Genomic DNA, 26685 nt, shown 5'->3' with positions numbered 1-26685 from the left:
CGCCGCGGATGGCGGCGCCGCCGCTCCAGGCCCCGCCGCGCTGAGGGGACGGGAACGGCCTGAGGGGAGGGGGGGGGTGGGGGGGGGGGTGTGTGCCGGGGAGCCGAAGTTGGGGAGGGGGGTGGGGTGACACCGGAGCGGGCTAAAGGGGTCGTGAACAGACCGAGAGGGGGGGGGGGGGACACGCACCGAGGGAGGAGGTGGGGGTGCCCAGGGCGGGGGTGAGGGGAGCCCCCCCCGTCCCCCGCCGTCGCTGAGGGGGAGCGGGGCGATGGCGGAGCCGCTGCTGCGGCGAACTTTCTCCCGCCTGAGGGGCCGCGACCGCCCGCGCGGGAAGAAGGCGGACGCCAAGGACAGAGGTACGGACACCCCCCCCCCCCCCCGAGGAAGGAATCCCCCCCCCCATCACCCCGGGGTCCCTCCTGCCAGAAGGGTCCCCCTCGAGCAAGGGACCCCCATCACCCTGGGGTCCCTCTGCCCCCTCCCCCAAGAAGGGACCCTCTCGAAGAAGGTCCCCTCATCACCCTGGGGTCCCTCTGGCCCACCCTGAGATGGGACCCCCCTCAAAGAAGGTCCCCCTCATCACCCTGGGGTCCCTCTGGCCCACCCTGAGATGGGACCCCCTCAAAGAAGGTCCCCCCATCACCCTGGGGTCCCTCTGGCCCACCCCGAGAAGGGACCCCCCCTCGAAGAAGGTCCCCCCATCACCCTGGGGTCCCTCTGCCCCCTCCCCCAAGAAGGGACCCTCTCGAAGAAGGTCCCCTCATCACCCTGGGGTCCCTCTGGCCCACCCCGAGAAGGGAGCCCCTCAAAGAAGGTCCCCCGTCACCCCTGGGGTCCCTCTGGTCCACCCCGAGAAGGGACCCCCCCTCGAAGAAGGTCCCCCCATCACCCTGGGGTCCCTCTGCCCCCTCCCCCAAGAAGGGACCCTCTCGAAGAAGGTCCCCTCATCACCCTGGGGTCCCTCTGGCCCACCCCGAGAAGGGAGCCCCTCAAAGAAGGTCCCCCGTCACCCTGGGGTCCCTCTGGTCCACCCCGAGAAGGGACCCCCCCTCGAAGAAGGTCCCCCCATCACCCTGGGGCCCCTCTGGCCCACCCCGAGAAGGGACCCCCTCGAAGAAGGTCCCCCCATCACCCTGGGGTCCCTCTGGCCCACCCCGAGAAGGGACCCCCCTCGAAGAAGGTCTCCCCATCACCCTGGGGTCCCTCTGGCCCACCCCCAGAAGGGAGCCCCTCAAAGAAGGTTCCCCATCACCCTGGGGTCCCTCTGCCCCCTCCCCCAAGAAGGGACCCTCTCGAAGAAGGTCCCCCCATCACCCTGGGGTCCCTCTGGCCCACCCCGAGAAGGGACCCCCCTCGAAGAAGGTCCCCTGTCACCCTCGGGTCCCTCTGGCCCACCCCGAGAAGGGACCCCCCCCTCGAAGAAGGTCCCCCCATCACCCTGGGGTCCCTCTGCCCCCTCCCCCAAGAAGGGACCCCCCTCGAGGGAGGGCCCCCCCATCACCCTGGGGTCCCTCCTGCACCCCAAGGAAGGGAACTCCATCATCCCGGGGTTCTGCACCCCCCAAGGAAGGGATTTCCCCCCCCCCCATCACCCCAGGTTCCTCTGTACCCTCTAAGGAGCTGGGGGGGGTGGGGGGGGTGTCCCCCCTCTGAACCTCCCCAGGGTCTTTCCTCTGGGATCGCTCCTATCCCCCCCACCCCCAGAAAGGGACACCCCCCCACCCCCCCACCCCTGAAAGCCGCCACCCCAGGGTCTTTTCTGGCCCTCAGGGAAGGGACCCCCATTACCCTGGGGTCACTCCTGCCCCCCAGGAAGGGACACCCCCTTCTCCCCAGGGCCCCTCCTGCCCCCCCCCCCCCCCCCCCCCCCAAGGAAGGGACCCACTCCTGGAAGGGTCCCCCATCACCCCAGGGTTCTGTCATCCCAGCAAACCCCCCCCCTCCACTTCCCCCCCTGCCCCCCAAGGCAGGGGCACCCATCACCCCAGCTCCTTCTGTGCCCTACAAGAATCGAGGGGTCCCCCCACTCTGGGTCCCTCCTACCCCCCCCCCCCCCAAACCCCGGGGGTGTCAAGCTCCGGTGGAGCTGGGGGAGCCCCACACCGAGCCATGGCCGTGGTGTCAGGAGGCTGGGGGGGGGGATCCTGGGGGTCCATGGGGTGGCACGGTGGGGGGCAGACCCTGCTGTGGGTGCAGGGGAGTTTGGGGTGCACAAAGTAGAGGGGTGCAGGGGAGATTGGGGTGCCCAAACTGGAGGGATGAAGACAACCCGGGGGGGACACAAATTAACTGGGGGGGGGGGGTGTGGTGTGTGTGCAGGGAGTCGGGGTGCACTACTAGGGGGACCCCCGTGTGTGTGCGAGCCGGGGGGGGTGCAGGGGGACAGGACCCTGCCTTGTGGCACAGAGCCAGGGGACACGGGCAGAGCCACCCCCGTCCCTGTTGGGGTGCAGCCGTGCCCCCCATTGGGGGCGCAGAGGGGTCCAGCCGTGTCCCCCTCCTCCTTTCTGGGGCTCCCCCTGCCCACGCCGGGGTGGCGGGAGCGCGGCCACGGGTCCGGCCAGCGGTAAACAACCGGAAATCCCGCTTGGCAAGGGGCTGCGTGCAGCTGCCCGCGCCCGCCCGCCGTCCCGGCACAGCCACGGGGAACCGGGGCGTCCCATCCGGGACGGCGACAAATTGGGGTTGAGGACGGTGGGTGGCATGGCGGGATGCTCGGGGTGGCAGGAGAGAGGTCCTCGTGTCCTGGTGGGTTCCCCTGGTTGGTGATTTTGGGGGGACACCCACCCCCCCACCCCCCGCCAGCCCTCAGCCTGGCTCTTTTCCTTCCTCCCGCAGAGCATCCCCCGCCGAGCCCCGATTCTCCGGTGGACCCCGAGGCGGCATCGGTGGAGCCGGCGGCATCCCGCAAGCAGAACTGGGCCCGGTTCTCCTGCGGCGGCCGCGACGAGAGGCGGCCGCTGCCTCCCAAAGCCTCCCCGGATCCGGCGGACGCCGGCGAGCCGGACCCTGCTGCCGTCAGCCCCCGGCCCGGCATCGAGCAGCCTGGTGAGGAAGACGTGGAGCCAGCGGAGGAAGCCGAGGCGGTGAACGGCTCCGGGGAGCTGGGTGGTGCCGGGAGGAGCCCAGGCCACGGCGCCTACCTGCAGAGCTTGGAGCGGAGCAGCCGGCACTGGGTGCTGTCATCGGTGAAGGGACCAGGGCTGGATGAGCCGGGCGGTGGAGCCGAGGCGGATGCCGGCGCTGCCGGCAGCGAGGGCGAGATCTGGTACAACCCCATCCCCGAAGATGAGGACCCCCAGCCTGGGAGCTCTTGGAAGACGTGGAGCGGAGGGAGCCACGACGCCGAGAGGGGCCGTGGTGGGGAGTCGCCCCCGAAGACGGGTAGGGAAGACCCCCCCCGAGGGGGTTGGGGGACGGCGGAGACCTCCGGACCCCGCGGCGGCACGGCCCCGGCGCTGCCCGCGGCTGGCCGAGGAGAGGAGCCAGGAGCCGGCAGGACCCAGGCTTGCGGTGAGGGGTGGCACGTGGCTACGGGTCGGGGAGAGGTGGGACAGTGGTGTCCCCCAGTCCCCCACAGCCCTTGTCCTCCTGGCACACACCCCCCCCCAGGAGAGTGTCCCCTGGACCCCACGGTCCTGCAGCACCCTGCGCTCTTTGTCCTTTCTGTGTCCCCTGAGAGGTTTCCTGGGCCCTGTGGTCCTCAAACCTGATGGTCCCCAGTGTCCCCTGGACCCCATGGTCCCCAGATCCAATGGTCCCTGTCCCCGGTGTCCCCTGGTCCCCATGGTCCCTGTCCCCTAGGACGGCGTCGTCCCCATCCCATGGTCCCCATCCCTTCCCTGTCGCCGGGCCAGCGGTTCCTGTCCCTTCGAACCTCGCACTCCCTGTCCCCAAGGATGTCTCCTGGACCCCACAGTCCCCACCCCCCCCCCCAGGAGAGTGTCCCCAGGACCCCCCAGTCCCTGTCCCCACCCCGGCGGAGTGTCCCCCAGACCCTCCAGTCCCCATCCCCTCTCCATCCCCCAGGACGATGTCCCCAGGCCCCCACACTCTTCCCCATCCCCCAGGAATTGTCCCCCGGCCCCCGCCACCTCCACCCCATCTCCCGGGGCCCCTCCTTCCCCCACCCCCGCCAGCCGTTTCCAGCGAGCCGCCCCATCCCACCCAGTCTTCCCAGTGCCCCCCACCTCTCTCCTCCCAGGACCCACTCCCCCCTTTTTCCCCGCGCTGCAGGGAAGGTGCCGATCCCCTGCGTGAGCTCGGGGACGGGGCTGACCACCCCCTCGCCCCCCGCCAGCCCCAAGAAGGGCCGGTCGCTCCACAAGGTGAAGTCCCCAGGTACCGTGCGGCGCCTTTCCATGAAGATGAAGAAGCTGCCGGAGCTGCGGAGGAAGCTGAGCCTGCGCAGCCCCCGGCCCCGCGGCCAGGAGGGCGGCACCTCGCCCTCCGAAACCCGCAAGGAATCCAGCAACGTCATCAGCCGCTACCACCTCGACAGCAGCGTGGCTTCACGGCCGGGGCTGCCGCGAGCCAAAGCGGCCGGTAAAGGCGGCTACTTGAGCGACGGCGACTCCCCGGAGCTGCCGGCGAAAGCTGGGGCGCGTAGCGAACCGGAGGGCGGCGAAAACGGGTTGGACGTGGGCGCTTTTCGCCCTTACAGCTGCGGGGAGACGCCGCCGCGGTGCGGGCAGCACATCTCCGGGCTGGTGAGCGTCCACCTCCACGGCGTGCGGGACCTGAAGCCGCCGCGGGCCGAAGCCCGGGAGGTTTTCTGCGTCTTGCAGGTGGACGCGGCCAACCGGGCGCGCACGGCCTTGCTGCCCTGCAAGACGGCGTTCCTCGGCCTCAACCACACCTTCAACCTGGAGCTGGAGGGGGCCCGGCACCTCAAGGTCATTGTCTTCTCCTGGGATCCCACCTCCTGCCGCAACCGTCTCTGCTGCCACGGCACCGTGGTCCTGCCCCACATCTTCAGAGGTACGGCCGGGTGCCGGCGTCGGTTTGGGCTCGGGCGACTCGGCCGCCGCTCACGGCACCGCTCGGCTCCGCAGGTTGCCGGGCCCAGCAGCTGGCGGTGCGGCTGCAACCCCGCGGCGTCCTCTACTCCAAATTCACCTTGGTGGAGCAGTGGGACGGTCCCGGCGAGCGGGAGCCCCGGGTCTTCGGCGTGGAGCTGGGCCAGCTGGTGGAGAGGGAGAAGGCGGCCGCCAAGGTGCCGCTGCTCATCCAGAAATGCGTGGCCGAGATAGAGAAGCGGGGGCTGAAGGTGAGCGGGGGGACGGGGATGGGGGCGGTGGGTGCGGGCCGTCCCCCAGCCCGCGGTGACGGGGCCTGGCCGGCTCGCAGGTGGTGGGGCTGTACCGGCTCTGCGGCTCGGCCGCCGTCAAGAAGGAGCTTCGCGACGCCTTCGAGAGGGACAGCGCGGCCGTGACGCTCTCGGAGCAGCTCTACCCCGACATCAACGTCGTCACGGGTGCGTGTCCGGCCCTGGGGAGGGGTCCCCGCAGGTCCCCACGCTGGTGTCACACCCCGCCGCCGCGTCCCCTCGCCCGCAGGGATCCTCAAGGATTATCTGCGGGAGCTGCCCACGCCGCTCATCACGCCGACGCTCTACCACGTGGTGCTGGAGGCCATGGGCAAACGCGCCCCCCGGAGCCCCCCCGGCGAGCGGGACGCCGTCGCCCTCCTCGACTGCCTGCCCGACGTCGAGAAGGTGGGGGCCCGGCGCCAAAAAAAGGGGGTGCCCAGGGCCAAAATGGGGGGTGCCCTGGGCCAAAAAAAGGGGGGTGTCCTGGGCCAGAATGGTGAGTGCCCAGCACCAAAACAAAGGGGGTGCCCAGGGCCAAAATGGGGGGTGCCCAGGGCCAAAAACAGGGGGTGATGAAGGGCAAAATGGTGGGTGCCCAGCATCAAAAAAAGGGGGTGCCCAGGGCCAAAAAAAGGGGGTGATGAAGGGCAAAATGGTGGGTGCCCAGCACCAAAAAAAGGGGGTGCCGAGAGCCAAAAAAAGGGGGTGATGAAGGGCAAAATGGTGGGTGCCCAGCACCAAAAAAAGGGGGTGCCCAGAGCCAAAAAAAGGGGGTGATGAAGGGCAAAATGGTGGGTGCCCAGCACCAAAAAAAGGGGGTGCCCAGAGCCAAAAAAAGGGGGTGATGAAGGGCAAAATGGTGGGTGCCCAGCACCAAAAAAAGGGGGTGCCCAGAGCCAAAAAAAGGGGGTGATGAAGGGCAAAATGGTGGGTGCCCAGCATCAAAAAAAGGGGGTGCCCAGGGCCAAAAAAAGGAGGTGCCCAGAGCAAAAATGGTGGTTGCCCAGGGCCAAAATGGGGGGTGCCCAGTGCTAAAAAAGGGGGGTGCTCAGGGCCAAAAAAAGGGGGTGTCCTGGGCCAAAATGGGGTGTGCCCAGTGCCAAAAAAAGGGGTCCCCCAGGCCAAAAAAAGGGGTGTCCTTGGCCAAAAAAAAGGGGGTGTCCTGGGCCAAAATTGGGGGTGCCCAGCACCAAAAAAAAAGGGGGTGCCCAGGGCCAAAAAAAGGGGGTGATGAAGGGCAAAATGGTGGGTGCCCAGCATCAAAAAAGGGGGGTGCTCAGGGCCAAAAAAAGGGGGTGTCCTGGGCCAAAATGGGGTGTGCCCAGTGCCAAAAAAAGGGGTCCCCCAGGCCAAAAAAAGGGGTGTCCTGGGCCAAAATTGGGGGTGCCCAGCACCAAAAAAAAAGGGGGTGCCCAGGGCCAAAATGGCGAGTGCCCAGCGCCAAAAAAAGGGGGTGCCCAGCTGCGGTGAGGGATTGGGGAGATCCCGTTGCCGCTCAGCCCCAGGGTGTCCCCCCCACCCCAACTCACCGCTGCGGACAGACCTGGCGGGGACACACACACACACACACAGACACACCCCGAGGTGGCCTCGGGGGGACGTCCCCACTGAGGCCACCTCGCCCCGCAGGCCACGCTGACGCGGCTCCTGGACCACCTCAGCCTGGTGGCCTCCTTCCACGATTTCAACCGCATGAACTCGCAGAACATCGCCGTCTGCTTCGGGCCCGTCCTGCTCAACCAGAACCAGGAGCCCCGGTGTGCCGCCACCGCCACCGCCACCGCCACCGGCAACCGTAGCTATGCCCACAGCGAGGACATCGCCAGCGCCGTTGACTTCAAGAGGCACATCGAGGTGCTGCATTACCTGCTGCGGGCCTGGCCGGGTGAGTGGGGCTTGGGGGGGGGACACACACACCTGCACACCCCCCACCCGACTTTGGGGGGGCTTTTGGCGTGGCTACCACCAGTGGCAGCTGCTCAGGGGATCTGTGACCCCCCCCCCCCCCGCCATGTGCCACTGTCCCCAGCAGCTGCTCCAGGGCTCTGTGACCCCCCCCCCCGGGGCTGCTCTTGGGGGGACCCCCCCGGCCCTGAAAGGGGTCTGTGAACCCCCCAGGGCTGCTCTTGGGGGATCCCCCAGCCCCAAAAGGGGTCTGTGACCCCCCCCCCCCCGCCATGTGCCACTGTCCCCAGCAGCTGCTCCAGGGCTCTGTGACCCCCCCCCAGGGGCTGCTCTTGGGGGGACCCCCCAGCCCTGAAAGGGGTCTGTGAACCCCCCAGGGCTGCTCTTGGGGGATCCCCCAGCCCCAAAAGGGCTCTGTGACCCCCCCCCCGCCATGTGCCACTGTCCCCAGCAGCTGCTCCAGGGCTCTGTGACCCCCCCCCCAGGGGCTGCTCTTGGGGGGACCCGCCGGCCCTGAAAGGGGTCTGTGAACCCCCCAGGGCTGCTCTTGGGGGATCCCCCAGCCCCAAAAGGGGTCTGTGACCCCCCCCCCCCGCCATGTGCCACTGTCCCCAGCAGCGGCTCCAGGGGTCTGTGACCCCCACCCCCCGAGGCTGCTCTTGGGGGGACCCCCCCGGCCCTGAAAGGGGTCTGTGAACCCCCCAGGGCTGCTCTTGGGGATCCCCCAGCCCCAAAAGGGCTCTGTGACCCCCCCCGCCATGTGCCACTGTCCCCAGCAGCTGCTCCAGGGCTCTGTGACCACCCCCCCCCCCGGGGCTGCTCTTGGGGGGACCCCCCCGGCCCTGAAAGGGGTCTGTGAACCCCCCAGGGCTGCTCTTGGGGGATCCCCCAGCCCCAAAAGGGGTCTGTGACACCCCCCCCCCGCCATGTGCCACTGTCCCCAGCAGCTGCTCCAGGGGTCTGTGACCCCCCTGGGGCTGCTCTTGGGGGACCCCCTGGCCCCAAAAGGGGTCTGACACCCCCGCCGCCACGTGCCACCGTCCCCAGCAGCTGCTCCAGAGGTCTGTGACCCCCCTGGGGCTGCTCTTGGGGGGACCCCCTGGCCCCAAAAGGGCTCTGTGACCCCCCCCCCCCACGTGCCACTGTCCCCAGCAGCTGCTCCAGGGGTCTGTGACCCCCTGGGGCTGCCGTGTCCCGTCCCCCCCCCATTCCCAGTGGCTGGACTGTGCCCCCCCCCCATCTCCAGCAAAAGGTCTGGGGTTCCCCCCATTTTTCCAGCAGCTTGTCCACCCCCTCCCCCCATCCAACAGCTCTTTTGGGGGTCCCCCTATTTCTTGCTGGTCCCCCCCCATTCCCAGCAAAACTCCATGCTCCCCCCCCCATTTTCCCCACTCCCCAATCCCAACAAACCTCACACTGACTCCCCTCCCCCCCCTCCCTTTACCACTCTCTCCCCAGCCCCCCGCTCAGCCCCGGCCCCCCCACTTTGGGAGGGGGCTCAGCCCACATGCCCGCGGCCCCAGCGGGGGCCACCGCTGCGCCTGGACCTGCTGGAGAGCGCGGTGGTGGCCCGTCACCGTCCCCGAGGACCCGAGAGCCCCCCCAGCAACCGCTACGCCGGCGACTGGAGCATCTGCGACCACCAACTCCTCCTGGTGCCCGGCCCAACCGGCGACACCGATTACGACGAGGCGGCAAGCGGTGACGGCGAGACCGGGGTACCGGCGCGGCGATCCCCGCACCGGCGGACCCTCTTTGTGGCCGATTTCGCCCTGGGCGACCAGCCCGACCCGGCCTTCGGCCCCCGCCTCAACCTCAAGGACTTCGACGCGCTCATCCTCGACCTCGAGCGGGAGCTCGCCAAGCAGATCAACGTCTGCCTGTGAAACCGGCGCCGCCGGGGCCGATACCGGAGCCGATACCAGGGCCGACACCGGGGCCGATACCGGGGCCGATACCGGGGCCGATACCGGGGCCGACACCGCCGCCGGCGCGCCAGAGCGACCAAAAAAAAAGCAGCACTTGCCTCTTGTTGCCTTGGATTTGCACAGCGCCCAGCAGGAGGGAGCCACTGGCGAGGGGGAAGCCGCCTTCTGTGAGGTGGGATACCCCCCCCCCCAAAAAAATCCCCAGCTCCGCTTTCCGACCCCCCCCCTTAGTGGTTTTTTGGGGGGGGGACACACACACACACCACGCCGCGGGGCCCGTTGCCTCCTGCTCGGCTTTTCTTTTTTTTATTTTTCTACGGCCAAATTTTGCCCTCAAGTGCCTCTTCGCCGCCTCCTCCCTTCCCTGGTTGCCCCCCCCCCCCAAAAAAAGCCCCCCAATATTAAGAAATATTGACAAGGGTCCATGACCTCCATCACTCAGGCTGTAGGGGGAGGGGGTGTCCCCCCAAACTCCCTTCCCCCCCCGCCGCTGCCTGTGCACCCCAGGGAGGGTGATGGGGCACCCCCCCCGCCACCCAGCCTGGGTGGCAGCAGGGACCCCCCCCGTTTTCTAGTCGTGTCCCCCCCCCTCAAGGTGGGGGCTGCCGGTACGGGAGCGCTGAGCTTTATTTATTACTCGAGCTACGCGTGGCTGGAGGGCGGACGCAGCCTGCACCAAAACGCCTCTTTTTAACCCCAAAATAAACCCACTGCCAGTGTTACAGCGGGGGGGGGGGGGGGCTCCCCAAAATACCACCCCCCCCCTCCCCAAACTCAGCCTCGCTCAGTATTAGCCTTAAAGGAACCAGCTGAATGTGAAACCACCCACCAGTGTTACAGCGCCCGGGCAGGGGGTGCAGGTGGGCCGGGGGGGTGACAAAGCTGTCCCCTGTGTGTCCCCCCTGCCCCCCCGAGGTGGCCTGACCTCCCCCTTTTGCCCTGCCACCGCCTTGTCACCGTCACCAGCAATAAATGACACAAGCTGCACTCGCCGCCGGGCTTTGTGCGTCTGTTGGCGTCCCAACAAAGGGGGGGGACACACGCACACACGACAGGGTCCCCAAGATGTCACCGAGGGCGTCGCGGGGGCGTCGGCACGACGGCACGGGGTGGGGGGTGTGGGCACGCGGTGCTGTTTTATTGCCGGGGGGTGGGGTGGGGTGGGGACAGAGCGGGGTGGCACCTGGGTGGGGTGTGCAGCACCGGTGTGTGTGTGTCCCCCCCAACTCACCCCCTTCCTCTCCTCCCTCCCCGTGCTGGGGACACAGCCGGGACATTTTGGGGACCCCGTCCCTAGACGGAGATGGAACCGTCGCGGAAGTCGGTCTTGCCGATGAGGGCGTTGACGAGGACGGGGCGGCCGTGGCGGCACGCCTCCTGCGCGGCGCGGAGGACGGCGTCCAGCCGCTCCCGGTCCGGGCCTCCCACCACGAAGCCTTTGCCGCCCAGAGCTTCGGCCACCGCGTGGTAGTCTGGAGGGAGGGGACAGCGGTGGTGGCCCCGTCACCTCCACAGGAGCGGCTTGATAGGGGGGTGACGCGGTGCCACCAGATAGGGCCTGATCCGGGGTGCCACGGCGCCACCAGGCACAGCCCGGTCATCCTGGGAGGGGACGTGGCCACGGGATGGTCCCCAAAGCGATGTGAGGCCACCAAGCATGGCCTGGTCCTCCCCAGAGTGACACGGTGACACGCGGCACAGCTCAATCTACCCCAGGGTGCCACGGTGCCACCGGGCATGGCTCGATCCAAGGTGCCACGGTGCCACCGGGCATGGCTCCGTCCACCCCAAGGTGCCGTGGTGCCACCAGGCACGGCTCAATCCACCCTGGGATGACACGGGGCCACGTGGCTGTCCCCAAATCTGGGGACAAAGAGGGGGGGGACAGTGCTCACCCAGGTACTCGAGGCCACACGCCACGTTGCTACCCAGCAAAGCCACTTGCTCCCGGGCAATCTGGCTCCAGCAAGCGTCGTTGCCCACCAGCGCGATGACAGGCGTCTGCAGGGGACAAAGCACGGGGCCACCGCACCCCGGTGACACCCTGGGGCGGGGACGAGACCCCATTTCCTCCCCACCTCGCCCCGTTTTCGGCGCGGCCCCACCTTGTGCCGCACGAAGGTGTCGAACTCCATCAGGCTGTAGCCCAGCGAGCCGTCGCCGTAGAGGACCCAAACCTGGCGCCGGCGAGGGGACAAACACCATGAGGCCACGCGAGTGGCACGGTGGCCGCCGTCCCCCCGGGCCACCGCGGCCCCCGTACCTCCGCGTCGGGGCGGCAGAGCTTGGCACCGAGCGCGAACCCTCCGCCGACTCCCAACGTGCCGAAAGCTCCTGCGGAGACAACAGCCGGCGGTGTCACCCGTGTGTGTGTGTCCGTGTGTCCCCGCTGCGGTGACAGCGTGTCCCGGAGGGGGGGGTGGGGGGGTCCTTACCGGGGTCCAGCCAAGCCAGGGGACATCGGGGACGGACGATGTAGGCGGCGGTGCCCACGAAGTCCCCCCCGTCGGCCACGAGGAGGCTCTCGGGGGGCAGAAGCGCATCCAGGCGGTGCAGCAGGTCCAGGGGGTTCAGGTGTTGCGGGGTGGGGGTCGCTGCCTTCTCCCTGTTGGGGACACCCCCCCCCCCACACACACACCCCCCCGCCTCAGGTGAGGAAAAGGACCCCCAAAGAATGGGGATGGGGGCTCCCCTGCCCAGTTGGAAACGGGTTGGGAAGCGTCAAGGACTGGGAATGGGGAGCCCTCCAACCCAGAAAGGGGACAGGATCCCCCCCCCGCCCCGAACAGGCCAAGATCCATGTCCTTCCCTGTCCCCATCCCTGTCCCCATCCCCATCCCTGGCCCCACGGCTGTCCCCACTCCATCCCCATCCCCATCCCTGAGCCTGTCTCCATGCTCATCCCTGTCCCCATCTCTGTGCCTGTCCCCCTGCTTGTCTCCATCCCCACGCCTGTCCCCAAGCCTCCTATCCCCATGCCCAGCCCTGTCCCCACTCCATCCCTGTCCCCGTCCCCACGCCTGTCCCTGAGCCCGTCCCCATCTCCATCCCCGTCCCCAAGCCTGTCCCCATCCCTGTCCCTGACCCCACTCCTGTGCCTGTGCCCATCCCAGCCCCCGAGTCTTTCCCTGTCCCCATGCCTGTCCCTGTCCCCACACCTGTCCTCATCCCCATCCCTGTTCTTGTCCCCATCCCAGTCCTCATCCCCATCCCTGTCTCTAAGCCTGTCCCCATCTCCGTCCCCATCCCCATCCCTGTCCCCAGCCCCACTCCATCCCAGTCCCCATCCCTGTCCCTGAGCCTGTCCCCATCCCCATCCCCACTCCATCCCCACTCCATCCCAGTCCCCATCCCCACTCCATCCCAGTCCCCATCCCCAGCCCCATCCCTGTCCCCATCCCCATCCCTGTCCCCATCCCCATCCCCATCCCTGTCCCTGAGCCTGTCCCCATCTCCATCCCCGTCCCCATCCCTGTCCCCAGCCCCGTCCCCGTCCCCCTGCTCACCGGTTCGCCTGCTCCTTTTTCCGATCGGCCTCGCGCAGCCCCTCCACCCAGTCGCCGGGGCAGGTGTAGCCCCGCAGGCTCCGCGCCAACCGCACCACGAAGGAGGCGGCGTCGCCTGCCGAGAACGCCCAACTCATCGCACCCCACGCGACCCATTTCACCCCTGGGGAGCCAGAGGCGGGGAAGGGACGGGGTGGGGGGGTGCGTGTGGGGGGTGTCCTCACCTTGCACGGCGAGCCGAGGTTTCCAGAAGACGTCGGAATTGCGGAGGAGCTGCGCCCGGTCCCGGTTAACGGCCACGACGGCGGCGCGGCGACCAAAAAGGCGGCCGTAGGAGAGGCGAAAATCACAGACGGCACCTTGGGGACACACAGGTAGGGGGTCAGGACAGGGACGGGGACGCGGCCGGTGTCCCCCCGCCCCACCCCAAGCCATCCCGGTACCTGCCAGCAGCACCAGGTCGGCATCGCGGAGGGCGTCGCGGCGGTTCTGGCGCAGGAGGAGGGGGCTGCCGGGGGGCAGAAGCCCCCGCGCCGCCCCCCCCAGGTAGCAGGGGATGCCCAGGGCCTCCAGCGCCGCGCTGGGGGGGGCGGGCGTCAGCATGTGCCGAAAACGGCTCCGTTGGGCTCCAAAACGGCTCGGTTTGGCCCCAAAACCAGCTTGGTTGGGGGCCCAAACTGGCTTAGTTTGTCCCTGAAAGCTGGCTCAGTCAAGGCCCCAAACTGGTTCAGTTTGGCCCTAAAACCAGCTCAGTCAGGTCCCCAAACTGGTTCAGTTTGGTCCCCAAACCAGTTCAGTTGGGACCCCAAAATGGCTTGGTTTGGCCCCAAAAGCTCTCTCTGTCAGGGCCCCAAACTAACTCAGTTTGGCCCTAAAACGAGCTTGGTCAGGGCCCCAAACTGGCTCAGAGACCCAAACTGGCTCAGTTTGGCCCCAAAACCAGCTCAGTTGGGACCCCAAACTGGATCGGTTTGGCCCCAAAGGCTGGCTCTGTCAGGGCCCCAAAACTGGCTCAGTTTGGCCCAAGACTGGCTTGGTTTGGCCCCATAACTTGTCTCAGCCGAGCCCAAAAACTCGCTCAGTCAGGCCCAAATCTGGCTCTTCTGTCCCCAAAGTGGCTGATCCATCCCCAAAGCAGCTCAGCCACCTCCGAACCCGCTCATCTGTCCCCAAACCATCTCGCCAGACTCCAAACGGGCTGATCTGTCCCCAAACCCACCTCAACTGTCCCCAAACCGGTTCATCCATCCCCAAACCGGTTTGGCTGTCCCCGCAGCAACTCAACCGTCCCCAAACCAGTTCAGCAGCCCCTAAATGGGCTCTGACATCCCCAAACCAGTTCATCCGTCCCCAAACCAGTTCATCATCTGTCCCCGAGGCGTCTCACCGCAGCTCCTCGGCCGGCGTGGGCGGCAGCATGGCCTGGCTGCCCACCAGCACCAGCGGCTTCGTGGCCCGGCTCACCAGCTCCGCGCAGCGCTGCACCTGCGACCCAAAACCACCTCGATCAGCCCCAAAACCACCTCGGTCGGGTGCCAAAAACCAGCTCACTCAGCCCCAAAACTGGCTCAGTCAGGGACCAAACCTGGCAAGGTTGGCCCCAAAACCCAGCCCTGTTGAACCCCAAAACTGGCTTAGCTGAGCCCTGAAACCAGCTCTGTTGGGTCCCTAAACCAGCTCGGTTGGGCCCCAAAACTGGCTCAGTTATCCCCAAAAATCAGCTCTGCTGAGCCCCAAAACCAGCTCAGCTGAGCTTCAAAACTGGCTCAGTTATCCTCAAAAATCAGCTCTGCTGAGCCCCAAAACCGGCTCAAGTCAGCCCCAAAAACTGGCTCAGCTGAGCCCCAAAACTGGCTCAGATTAACCCCAAAACTGGCTCAGCTGAGCCCCCAAACCAGCTGATTTAACCCCAAACCTGCCTCAACCAGCCCCAACCCCCCCTCCCAGCTACCCCAAAACCTCCCTCACCCCATCCCAACCTCCCCCCCCCCAACCACCCCAAAAACCCCAATCCACGGTGGGGGAGGGGGTGTTGTGTCGTGTCCCCCCCCCCAAACCCACCTCATCCTTGGTGGCCAGTGGCACCTGCACGGGCAACGGGGACACGTCCCGGGGCTCCCAGGCCCCCGCGAAGAGGTTATGGATGTAGTTCTGGAGGTACCTACCGGGGTGGGGGGGGGTGGGTATCGGGGTGCTGGGACCCCTTGGGGTGCCAGTAGCACCCCAGGGCGCTGGGGTGGGGTGGGGGGGGCCACGACTCACCACTGCACCACCTTTCCCCGCAGCCCCCGGGGGCTCTTGGTGCCACCGATCTCCTTCTCCACCACGTGGAAGGGGTAGAGCAGGTCGATGGGGAGCTCCACGAAGACGGGTCCTACAGGATTGGGGTGCAGGGAGGAGAAAGGACCCCCCCCACGTCACCCCAAAACCATTTTGGGGGTCTAACCTCCCCCCCCCCCAATTCAAACAGCAACGCCCCAAAACACCCCTGCAAACCCCACCGCAGTGGCGGGGGGGATACCCACCACCCAAGCGCCCTAAGGGGTGATTTTGGGGGAAGGGGGGGGGGTGTCTCCCCCCACCCCAATTTTTTACCGGGGGTCCCTGACTGCGCGGGTGGCGATGGCTTTGCGGAGGGTGGGGACGATGTCCCGGACGGCGCGCACCGAGACGCAGGATTTGCAGAGCGTCTTGAAGAGCGAGAGCTGGTCGATGTCCTGCAGCGCTCCCCGACCCTGCGGCGAGAGCCAAGACGGCCCCTGAACCCCCAAAAGGGGAGAAAACGCCCCCCAAAAAGGGGGGGAACCTCCCCAAAATGAGGGAAAACCCCCAAAACTGAGGGAAAACCCCCCAAAGCAACGGAAAACTCCCCAAAAAACGGGGGGAACCTCCCCCCAAAATGATGGAAAACCTCCCCCCAAAATGACGGAAAACCTCCCCCCAAAAAACGAGGGGAAAACTCCTCCAAAAAATGAGGGAAATCTCCCCCCAAAAAACGAGGGGAAACCTCCCCCCAAAAACGAGGGGAAACTCCCCCCAAAAACGAGGGGAAACTCCCCCCCCCAAAAAGACGGAAAACCTCCCTAAAAAACGAGGGAAAACTCCTCCAAAAAACGAGGGGAAACCTCCCAAAAAACGAGGGGAAACCTCCCCCCAAAAAACGAGGGGAAACCTCCCCCCAAAAAACGAAGGGAAACCTCCCCCCAAAAAACGAGGGGAAATTCCCCCCAAAAACGAGGGGAAACTCCCCCCAAAAACGAGGGGAAACTCCCCCCCCAAAAGACGGAAAACCTCCCTAAAAAACGAGGGAAAACTCCTCCAAAAACGAAGGGAAACCTCCCCAAAAAACGAAGGGAAACCTCCCCAAAAAAACGAAGGGAAACCTCCCCAAAAAAACGAAGGGAAACCTCCCCAAAAAACGAAGGGAAACCTCCCCAAAAAACCAAGGGGAAACTCCACAAATAGGGGAAAATGTCCCCAGAATTGGGAAAACATCCCAAAATGGGGAAAATATCCCCAGAATAGGGGAAACCTCCCCCAAAACGGGGAAACTCCACCAAAATGGGGGGGAAAATGCCCCCAGAATGGGGGAAAACTCTCCAAAATGGGGGAAACCTCCCCCAAAACGGGGGAAACCCCACCAAAACGGGGGGAGGAAACGCCCCAAAAAGGGGGGAAACGCCCCAAAAAGGGGGCTGAGAAGGGATTTGGTTTTGGTCGTCCCACCTTCTGCAGCGAAGCGGCTGCTCCCCCGAGGAGCAGCACCGGTGACTCGGCCATCTGGGCGTTCTTGACGGCCGTCACCGCGTTGGTGACGCCGGGACCGGCGGGTGACGGCGGCGACGCCGATGCGACCTGTGGGGGAAAAGGAGGGGGGTGGGGTGGAAGGGGGTCCCTCTGCACCCCAGTTTTTGGCTGGGGGTTCAGGGCACGCTCGGGTCTCCTCTCGTTGGCACCCAAGTGGCTGAAGTGGCGCCGGGGCGGGGGATAACGGGGACAAAAGCCACCGCGGAGGGACCGTGGACACCCACAAGGTCGTTGGACCTTTCTCCACTCAATTGGGAGCCCACCAAGCTGGGACACCCCAAAACCCTCCACCCCCCGGGGCAGCAGAAGGTGCCGGCCATGGGGTCACCTTCTCCTCACCAGAGCTGCCAAATTCTCTCAGGGTGGGGACAAAAGCCACCGCGGAGGGACCGTGGACACCCACGAGGTCGCTGGACCTTTCTCCACTCAACCGGGACCCCACCAAGCTGGGACACCCCAAAACCCTCCACCCCCCCGGGGCAGCTGAAGGTGCCGGCCACGAGCTCCCCGCCTCGTCCCCATCCGCACCCGAGAGCCTGGAGACGGCATCGGCGGCGAAGACGGCGGTGGCCTCGTGCCGGGTGTCCACCACGCGGATGCCCACCTTCTCGCTGGCCACCAAGACGGGCGAGATGTGGCCCCCAGCCAGGGCGAAGAGGAAGCGGACGCCGTGCGCCTTCAGCACCTCCGCCACCAACTCGCCGCCGTGCCGGGGGCTTCGGGGGTCCACCTGTACGGCGAGGAGGTGCGCGCGGGGTCAGCGTCCCCGCGCCGAGCCGCCGGCGGGGCCGGCTTCATCAAACAGCTGGTTTTTCGGGGGCAAAACGGCGGCGTTCTCGCCCGTTTCACCCTACCTTATGGCAGAGCCGGTAGAGGAGCCCCAAGCGATACGCCGCCCCCAGCAGTGCCGCTGCCAGGAGCCCGGCGCAGGCGCAGGCGATGCCGGCGAGGAGATCCATGGGGACGCCGGGGAACGCTGCCGGGAAACCCCGACAGCCCGTGAGACGGGGACGGGCCGAAACCACCGCGGCGGCGGCACGGCGCAGCGCCACCCGCCCCACACCCCGGGACGGCGGCGGTGAAAGAACCCGGATTAACCGAACCTGGATTAATCGAATCTGGATTAACCGAACCTGGATTAACCGAACCTGGATTAACCGGACCCAGTTTAACTGAACACAATGAATTGGACCTGGTTTAATTGAGCCCAGTTTAATCGACCCCAGGGATCTGAACCCAGTTTAATCAAACCCAGTTTAACTGAACTCAGGGATTTGAACCCAGTTTAACTGAACCCAGTTTAATTGAACCCAGTTTAACTGAACCCAGTTTAACTGAACACAATGAATTGGACCTGGTTTAATTGAGCCCAGTTTAATCGACCCCAGGGATCTGAACCCAGTTTAATCAAACCCAGTTTAACTGAACTCAGGGATTTGAACCCAGTTTAACTGAATCCAGTTTAACTGAACCCAGTTTAACTGAATGCAATGAATTGGACCTGGTTTAATTGAGCCCAGTTTAATCGACCCCAGGGATCTGAACCCAGTTTAACTGAACCCAGTTTAACTGAACCCAGTTTAACTGAACGCAATGAATTGAAGCCGGTTTAATCAAACGCAGTTTAATTGAACATCGTTTAATCGAACCTGGTTTGATTGAACCGGAGGATTTGAACCCAATTTAATCAAACCCAATGAACTGAACCTGGTTTCACTGAACCCAGTTTAATTGAAGCTGGTGAACTCAACCCAGTTTAATCAAACCCAGTTTAATTGAACCCAGTTTAATCAAACATGGTTTAATTGAACCCAGTGAACTGAACCCCGTTTAAATGAACCCGGTTTAATCCAATCCGGTTTAACTGAACCAAACTCATTGAACCTGGTTTGATCAAACCTGGTTTAACTGAACCCAGCTTAATCGGACCCAGTTTAATCGAACCCAATGAACTGAATCCGGTGAATCAAACCCAGTTTAACTGAGCCCAGTTTAACTGAGCCCAGTACCACCTCTCCAACTCAACCCCAGCGGCAGCCCGAGCCCTGCTCATTTGCATAATTACCACCTAACGAAGGCGGTGGCGGTGCCTGGCGTCACTCTGCTGTGAGTGTAAAGACCCGAGGCGGACGATCCCAAACCCGGCCTAATTTCCCCCAAAATACGCACAATTTTAACCGCGTTCCGCGCCCAGAGCGGATCCAGATGCCGGATTTTGTCCTTAAACCCCAATTTCCCCCTTTTTTGGGCTTATAAAAAAAGGCGGGTGGGCGTGGCAGCTCGCGGGATGGTGGTACCTGCTGGGTGACGGCGAGGTGACCGAGGGGACGACGGGTCCCTGTGACAAAGGGGACAAGCTCAGTCCTGGTTTTCTGCCCCGTTTTGGCTGCTCCGCTGGCTCCTCGTCCCCTCTGTCCCCACGGCCACCCAACCGTCCCTGCGGCCACCCTCGTCCCAGTGGGCAACCCCATTCTTGGGGTCCTCCTTGTCCCTGTGGCCACCCCTGTCCCCATTGTCCCCCCCATTCTTGGGGTCCTCCTTGTCCCTGTGGCCACCCCTGTCCCCATTGTCCCCCCCATCCTTGGGGTCCTCCGTGTCCCTGTGGCCACCCCTGTCCCCATTGTCCCCCCCATCCTTGGGGTCCTCCTTGTCCCTGTGGCCACCCCTGTCCCCATTGTCTCCCCCATTCTTGGGGTCCTCCTTGTCCCTGTGGCCACCCCGTCCCCATTGTCCCCCCCATTCTTGGGGTCCTCCTTGTCCCTGTGGCCACCCCTGTCCCCATTGTCCCCCCCATTCTTGGGGTCCTCCGTGTCCCTGTGGCCACCCCTGTCCCCATTGTCCCCCCCATTCTTGGGGTCCTCCGTGTCCCTGTGGCCACCCCGTCCCCATTGTCCCCCCCATTCTTGGGGTCCTCCTTGTCCCTGTGGCCACCCCGTCCCCATTGTCCCCCCCATTCTTGGGGTCCTCCTTGTCCCTGTGGCCACCCCTGTCCCCATTGTCCCCCCCATTCTTGGGGTCCTCCGTGTCCCTGTGGCCACCCCGTCCCCATTGTCCCCCCCATTCTTGGGGTCCTCCTTGTCCCTGTGACCACCCCTGTCCCCATTGTCCCCCCCATTCTTGGGGTCCTCCGTGTCCCTGTGGCCACCCCTGTCCCCATTGTCCCCCCCATTCTTGGGGTCCTCCTTGTCCCTGGGGCCCGGCTGTGTGTCCCACCCCCCAAGGCCACCCCTGGCCCAGCTCTGCCCCCCACCCATGGCCACCCTGTCCTGTCCCACCCCCTCGGCCACCCTTTGTCCTTATTGTCACCTGTCCCCGGTGCACAGCCCCCCCCCCCCGTGCCTGTGACACCCCAAGGACCCCCCAAACCCCTTCCCTGCCCCATGACTGTGCCCCCCCCAGGCCCCGCCCCCCTCCCCCCACTTTATAACCCCCCCCGGGCCCGGGGGACCCCCTCCCCCGCCCAGGGACCCCCTGTCCCACGTGTAGACCCCCCCCCCCCCCCCCCGGCAGCCACCTGCCCTTCCCGGAAGCACCGCGCCTCGCGGCCACGCCCATACCTGGCAACCCCGCCCATATAGCTAAGCCCCGCCCACAGCCCCGCCCGTGACCACGCCCCCTCGTACCGGCTGTATTGGGGGGGGGGGGGGGGGCGCAGCCCCCGAGCGTCCCCCCACGCCGCCGCCTGAGTCACGTGACGCGGCCTTCCGGCACCGCCCCCTCCTCCCGCCGGGCGCTGTAGCGTCACTCGTCCGCGCGCCGCCCCCCAGCGGGGCGCGCTAATTGGTGGCTCGCGGGGAGGGGCGGGGCCTCTTTCTTCCTTGTTGGGAGGGGGGAGGCGGGACTAGAGCGGGCGAGGGGGCGAGGGGCGTGGCCAGGGAAAGGGGCGGGAGCAGGGGGGCGGGGCGGAAGGCGGGGCTTGGCGGGAGAGTCCTCTATGGGGGTTCCCCGGGGGGGGGGGGGGTGGTGTTACGTAGACGTCTCATTGGGGGGGGGGTGTCACACTTGGGGGGGGGGGGGGCGTTTACATGGCGGGGGGCTCAGGGGTCTCCCATGGGGGCGTGTCTCCCATGGGGGCCTCATTTCGGGGGGTTTCACATGGGGGGGGCTCGTTTGGGGGGGGTCTCCATGGGGGGTCCAATTTCTGGGGGGTTGGTATGGGGGGGGCTCATTTGGGAGGGTGTCTCCCATGATGGGTGTCCCATGGGGGGGGGGGTTGTCTCCCACGGGGCTCTCCCATCGGGGGGGTCTGCCATGTGGCCCCATTTCGGGGGGGCTTATCGGGGGGGGGTGGTGTCTCACTTGGGGAGTTTTGCGTTGGGGGGGGGGATTTCGTTTGCGGGAGGTCTCCCATTTCTGGGGGTTTCATATGGGGGGGACTCATTTGGGGGGGGGTCTCCCATGGGGGTCCCACTTGGGAGGTTTCACGTGGGGGGGGTCTCCCTCAGGGTGTCCAATGGGGGTTCTAACAAAGGGGGTGGTCTCCCATGAGTATTTGGGGGGGGATATCTCCCATGGGGGGGGGGGGTGTCTCCCATGGGGGGGGGTGTCTCCCATGGGGGGGGGTGTCTCATCTCGCCCTGCACCGGGGGGCCCAGGCGTCCGGGAAGCTGCCCCACCCCCAGGCGGTGCTGGGGGGCATCCCCCCCCCCCATCCCAACCCCTTCCCGGTCCCATCCCGTTATCCCGCCCTGTCCCGGGGGGGGGGGGTGGGGGGGGGGAGCAGAAATTCCGTCCCGGCTCCGTGACAGGAAACTCCGGGGCTCCGTCACGGCCGGGGGAGACGAAATCCCCCGGGGTGGGGGGACACGACGCTTCCCCTCCGCGGTGACGTCACCATCGGGAGGCACCCAGCCCCCCCCCCCCCCGCGTCCTGTCCCCCCCCTGTGTCCCCCGGGCTCCCCCCGCCCCCGGTGCCGCCGGTTCCTTCGCTGTCTGTGCCCACCCCCGGTCCCTCCCCGGTGCCGCCCGGTCCCGAATCCCACCGTGGTGTCCCCCTCCGGTGTCCCCCTCCGGTGTCAATCTGGCTCCCCCCGGTGCCACCATGGGCCCCCATTCTCGGTCCCCCCCGGTCCCTCCCCAGCCCCGCCCGGTCCCCCAAGGTCCTTCCCCGGTCCCTCCCTGGTGTCCCCGTCCCCTCCCCAGCCCCGCCCGGTCCCCCACGGTCCCTCCCCGGTCCCTCCCCGCTGTCCCCATCCCCTCCCCGGTCCCTCCCCGGTGTCCCCGTCCCCTCCCTGGACCCCGCCCGGTCCCCCCGCCCCGCCCGGTCCCTCTATAAGGCGGCTCCGCCGCTCGGCCCCCGCCGCGATGCCGCCGCTCGCCGACCCCGAGAGCCCCCCGCCGCCTCCCTGCCGCTGCCTCGCCCGGTGCCGGTGCCGCTCCCGGGGCCGCCGCCGCTGCCGCCTCCTCCCGGTTCTCGCCGCTCTCGGAGCCGCCGCTCTCGGAGCCGCCGCCGCCGCCGCCGCGCTCCTGGGGATGCTCCGGGGGGGGACCCCGCCGCAGGTAGGCACCGGGGGGGGCTGGGGCTCCGGCTGGCCGGGTGTCCCGGTGTCCGGTTGTCCATCTGTCCATCTGTCCTGGTGTCCGTCTGTCCAGCTGTCCTGGTGTCCAGCTGCCCGGGTGTCCCCGTGTCTGTCCTGGTGTCCAAGCATCCGGGTGTCCGGGTATCTGGTTGTCCAGGTATCCTGTCGTCCATCTGTCTGGTTGTCCAGGTGTCCTTCTGTCCTGCTGTCTGTCTGTCCTGGTGTCCGTCTGTCCTGGTGTCCATCTGTCCAGGTATCCAGGTGTCCATCTGTCTGGTTGTCCAAGTGTCCATCCATCCATCTGTCCAGCTGTCCTGGTGTCCATCCGCCTGTCCACCTCTCCAGGTGTCCAGTTGCACATCTGTCTAGTTGTCCAGGTGTCTGTCTGTCCTGGTGTCCCTCTGTCTGGTTGTCCAGGTGTCCGGGTGTCCGTCTGTCCTGGTGTTCATTCATCTAGGGCTCCATCCATCCGGGGAGACCTTCATCTAGGGGGTCCATCCAGTTGTCCGCTTTCCTGTCTGCTCACTTGTCTGTCTGTCCAGGTGTCCATCAGTCTGGGTGGCCTTTGTCCATCTGTCCAGTTGTCCACCCTTCTGTCTGCCCACTTGTCTGCCTGTCCATCAGCCTGGGTGTCCATCCATCTGGGTGTCCAGTTGTCTGTCTGTCTGTCCAGGTGTCCATCCGTCTGAGTGTTCCTCCATCCAGGTGTCTGTCCGTCCTGGTGTCTGCCTGTCCGGGTGTCCCGTTATCAGTCCAGTTGCCCATCCGTCCGGGTGCCCATCTGGCCACCCACCCTGGGTGCCCGGTTGTCCATCTGTCTGTCAGGGTGTGCACCTGGGTGTCAGTCCACAGGTGTCCATCCATCTGGGTGTCCATCCAGGTGTCTGTCCGTCCCTCTGGTTGTTCATCCGGTTGTCCGTCCACCCAGGCTCCCCCCTGCCCCCATCTTGGGTGTCCGTCCCTCTGTGTGTCCGTGCATCCACCCAGGTTGCACATCCCGGTGGTGTCCGTCTGTCCCCAGGAACACACGGGGTGTCCTCCCACCTGGTTACGGGGGGGCCGGGGGGGGGGGGGATGGAGGATGCATCAGGCCTCCAACCCCCCACCCCATGCCTCAGTTTCCCCTCCCCAACAGCACCAAAACCTCCCTGGCTCCCAAATCCAGGGGTCACCCCCTCCCCTGGGGACCCCCCAAAATACCCAAGGGGGTGCTGGAAAGTCCCCAAATCCCGACGCGACACCCAACTTCCCCTTCACCGGGGGGGGGGGGGGATGGGGGACGGGACACGGCACACACACACAGGAACAGGGACGCTGGGATCCTTCCCGCCCGCTGACGCTCCCTTCCTCTTCCTCGCAGGCTGCCACGGCCGCCCACGTGCTGCTGAGCGCTGGTAAGTCCCCCGGGCCTGAGGCCACGGTGAGGGACCCGGGGAAGGGGCTGGGGAGGGGGGTGGGGGGTGGGGGCTAGGTCCTTCCTCAGGCGGCTGGCCCAGTCATCTCGAAAACGTCGTGCGGGTTCCTCCTTCCGCCCTCGGAGAGGAAACATCATCCCGGGCCCGGAGCGTCTGGGGGTGTCACAGGGCGGCCACAGTGCCCAGGGCGTCACGGAGTGTCCCCAGGGTGTCACGGAGCATCCTCCGTCCTTGTGGTACCCAGGATGTCACGGAGCATCCTCCGTCCTTGTGGTCCCCAGGGTGTCACGGAGCATCCTCCATCCTTGTGGTACCCAGGATGTCATGGAGCATCCTCCGTCCTTGTGGTCCCCAGGGTGTCACGGAGCATCCTCCATCCCTGCGGTCCCCAGGGTGTCACGGAGCATCCTCTGCCCTTGTGGTCTCTGGGGTGTCACAGAGCATCCTCCATCCCTGCGGTCCCCAGGGTGTCACGGAGCATCCTCTGCCCTTGTGGTCTCTGGGGTGTCACAGAGCATCCTCCGTCCTTGTGGTACCCAGGGTGTCACGGAGCATCCTCCATCCTTGTGGTCCCTGGGGTGTCACGGAGCATCCTCTGTCCTTGTGATGCCCAGGGTGTCACAGCATCCTCCATCTTTGTGGTACCCAGAGTGTCACGGAGCATCCTCTGTCCTTGTGGTACCCAGGGTGTCACGGAGCATCCTCTGTCCTTGTGGTCCCTGGGGTGTCACGGAGCATCCTCCATCCCTGCGGTACCCAGGGTGTCACGGAGCATCCTCCGTCCTTGTGGTACCCAGGGTGTCACGGAGCATCCTCTGTCCTTGTGGTCCCTGGGGTGTCACGGAGCATCCTCTGTCCTTGTGGTACCCAGGGTGTCATGGAGCATCCTCTGTTCTTGTGATGCCCGGGGTGTCACAGCATCCTCCATCCCTGCAGACCCCAGGGTGTCACAGAGCATCCTCCATCCCTGTGACCTCCATCTCCCATCAGGGCACCCGTCTCCCATCAGAGACCTCCACCTCCCACCGGGAGCACCCATCACCGACCAGGATCACCCACCACCCCTCTCCCCTCTTCTCCCCCACCCCAGGCTCGCTGGCGGTGCCCAGCTGGCGCTACGAGGAAGGCATCAACGGCGTCTTCCTCAGCGGGGACGTGCAGATGACAGCCGGGAAGCTGCAGGTGACAGCGGGTGGCCTCTACCTCCTCTACGGCCAGTTCGCCCTCACCTGCACGGCACCCACCTGCCCCACCGGCAACGTCACCCTCCAGCTCCGGCGCACCAGCTCACCGCGCCCGCTGCTCACCGTCCCGCTGGCGTTGTCCAACGGCGCAGGATCCGACCCGGCGCGGTCTGGTTTGGCCCAAGCCGTGGGGCAGCTCCAGCCCGGGGACATCCTCAGCCTGGCGCTGGCCGGGGACGTGGCTGGGGACGTCACCAAGGACGGGTGGCAGCTGGCACAGGACGAACGGGAGGGCAACTTCGTGGGGTTGCTGCGGATCGCCGGGGGGTGACCCTTGGCGGGGGGCGGGTAGCAAGGGGGTGACCGGTGGGGTTGGAGGCTGGTCACCCTCTTGGTTGGAGGTTGGGGACATCTGGGGACATTGCTGACCTCCATGCCTGGAGATCTGGGTCCCAAAACCCCCACGCCCAGAGATTTGGGGACCTCAAGGGACATCTGGGGACGTTGCTGACCTCCATGCCTAGAGATTTGGGGCTGGTGACCCGGCTGCTTGGAGTTTGGGGACATCAAGAGACCTTGGAGACCTCCGTGCTTGAAGATCTGGGACATTAAGGGACACTGCAGCCCCCTGCGCTTGAGTATTTGGGGCTGGAGACCCCGTGCTCGGAGATGTGGGGACATTAAGGGACCTTGCGGACCCCCGTGACTGGAGACGTGGGGACCAGAGACACCCCCCCACCCCGCTTGGAGGTTGGGGACATCAAGGGACCTTGGACACCCCCCGTGCTGGAAATTTGGGGACCCCAATGCCGGACACTTGGGGACAGCAAGGGACCTCCTAGAGCCCCATTTTGAGGACATTGGGGACTGCGGGGACCTCCATGCCCAGAGACATTGGGGGGGCCCTGCTGGTCCCAGCCCCTCCCCCCCCCAGCCGGCCTGGGGGGGCCCCTCCCCCTCTAAATTATTACCTGGCGCCCGGCGCTGCGTTATTTATTCTTTAATAAATTTATTTATGATTCCCAGTGCCCCCAAATGGCCTTAATTGTCCCCAGAAAAGGGCAAACACCCCCCCCCCCCCCCGCGGTTCACCACAGGTTTGCGTGCGTGTGCAAATACATGCACACACGTGCACACGCACAGGCGTGCGCTGATGCGTGCGCACGCGTGTGTGTGTGCGTGTGTGCACGTGCAGATGCACAGGCGCGTGCACAGGGATAAGCGGGTGTGCAAGCACCCACACGCGTGCGCGCGCGCCCGGGCGCGTGCAAAAGGAAGAATGCTCGTGAACGCACACGCGGGTGCCCACGCAAATGCACGGGAACGCGTGCGTGCGTGCCAACACCCTCGTGCAAACGCTCGCACCCCCCCGTGCCACGCGCTCGTGCACGTACCCACGCGGGCGCAACCCCCCCCAGGTTTGCACCCACGTGTGCACCCACGTGTGGCCCCCCCCCCCCCCCCCGCGTGTGCACGGCTGTGCCCAGGACCCAGATAAACCACCGGAAAGCGCCGCCCGCCCGAGGCCTTGCTGGGAAGGCAGGAAACCGCCGGGTGCTGGGCTGGGTGCTGGGCTGGGTGCTGAGCGCTGGGTGCTGGGCGCTGGGTGCTGAGCGCTGGGTGCTGGGCTGGGTGCTGGGCTGGGTGCTGGGCTGGGTGCTGGGCGCTGGGTGCTGAGCGCTGGGCTGGGTGCTGAGTGCTGGGTGCCGAGCGCTGGGTGCCGAGCGCTGGGTGCTGCGCTGGGTGCTGGGCGCTGGGTGCTGGGCTGGGTGCTGGGCTGGGTGCTGAGCACTGGGTGCTGGGTGCTGAGCGCTGGGTGCCGAGTGCTGGGTGCCGGGTGCTGAGCGCTGGGTGCTGAGTGCTGGGTGCTGGGCTGGGTGCTGGGCTGGGTGCTGGGCACTGGGTGCTGGGCTGGGTGCTGAGCGCTGGGTGCCGAGCGCTGGGTGCTGCGCTGGGTGCTGGGCGCTGGGTGCTGGGCTGGGTGCTGAGCTGGGTGCTGAGCACTGGGTGCTGGGCGCTGGGCGCTGGGTGCTGGGCTGGGTGCTGAGCGCTGGGTGCTGGGCTGGGTGCTGGGCTGGGTGCTGAGCGCTGGGTGCTGAGCGCTGGG

At 66.3% G+C, this 26685-nt stretch overlaps 3 protein-coding genes across 3 annotated transcripts; 2 read left to right on the top strand and 1 right to left on the bottom strand.

Annotated features, from left to right (window-relative positions):
• Window positions 1-271: 271 nt before the first annotated feature.
• Window positions 272-9105, top strand: SYDE1 (synapse defective Rho GTPase activating protein 1). The gene is made up of 8 exons (XM_086478870.1): window positions 272-359; window positions 2842-3516; window positions 4240-4983; window positions 5058-5272; window positions 5353-5479; window positions 5562-5719; window positions 6944-7199; window positions 8678-9105. The coding sequence occupies exons 1-8, from the start codon at window positions 272-274 to the stop codon at window positions 9103-9105; spliced, it is 2691 nt and encodes an 896-aa protein (XP_086334996.1).
• A 1335-nt stretch (window positions 9106-10440) lies between these two features.
• Window positions 10441-17419, bottom strand: HACL2 (2-hydroxyacyl-CoA lyase 2). The gene is given in 17 exon segments (XM_086478880.1): window positions 10441-10619; window positions 11043-11148; window positions 11253-11324; window positions 11411-11481; window positions 11583-11752; window positions 12654-12768; window positions 12878-13012; window positions 13097-13233; window positions 14041-14138; window positions 14715-14814; window positions 14916-15027; window positions 15249-15267; window positions 15269-15388; window positions 16380-16481; window positions 16483-16508; window positions 16989-17190; window positions 17315-17419. Coding segments are annotated over 17 exon segments (1869 nt in total).
• Window positions 17420-21764: 4345 nt separating this feature from the next.
• On the top strand, window positions 21765-24909 carry LOC147413381 (uncharacterized). Its single transcript, XM_086478896.1, has 3 exons — window positions 21765-21959; window positions 23340-23373; window positions 24485-24909. Exons 1-3 carry the CDS (start codon window positions 21765-21767, stop codon window positions 24907-24909), a joined length of 654 nt encoding a protein of 217 aa, XP_086335022.1.
• The last annotated feature ends 1776 nt before the right edge of the window (window positions 24910-26685 follow it).

The sequence above is a fragment of the Leptosomus discolor genome, chromosome 28 (genome assembly GCF_034619465.1).
Source record: "Leptosomus discolor isolate bLepDis1 chromosome 28, bLepDis1.hap2, whole genome shotgun sequence".
Taxonomy (NCBI): Eukaryota; Metazoa; Chordata; class Aves; order Leptosomiformes; family Leptosomidae; genus Leptosomus; species Leptosomus discolor.
The sequence above is the reverse complement of the archived record's forward strand: the minus strand, read 5'-3'. Positions and strand labels throughout refer to the sequence as shown.

Excerpts from the sequence above, each read along its gene's own strand:
- SYDE1 (XM_086478870.1), top strand. The coding sequence starts at position 272 with ATGGCGGAGCCGCTGCTGCGGCGAACTTTCTCCCGCCTGAGGGGCCGC. Across the intron at positions 3,517-4,239 it reads CGGCAGGACCCAGGCTTGCG|GGAAGGTGCCGATCCCCTGC; the intron begins GTGAGGGGTGGC and ends CCCGCGCTGCAG. Across the intron at positions 5,480-5,561 it reads CGACATCAACGTCGTCACGG|GGATCCTCAAGGATTATCTG; the intron begins GTGCGTGTCCGG and ends CCTCGCCCGCAG.
- LOC147413381 (XM_086478896.1), top strand. The coding sequence starts at position 21,765 with ATGCCGCCGCTCGCCGACCCCGAGAGCCCCCCGCCGCCTCCCTGCCGC. Across the intron at positions 21,960-23,339 it reads GGGGGGGGACCCCGCCGCAG|GCTGCCACGGCCGCCCACGT; the intron begins GTAGGCACCGGG and ends TCTTCCTCGCAG. Across the intron at positions 23,374-24,484 it reads CCACGTGCTGCTGAGCGCTG|GCTCGCTGGCGGTGCCCAGC; the intron begins GTAAGTCCCCCG and ends CCCCCACCCCAG.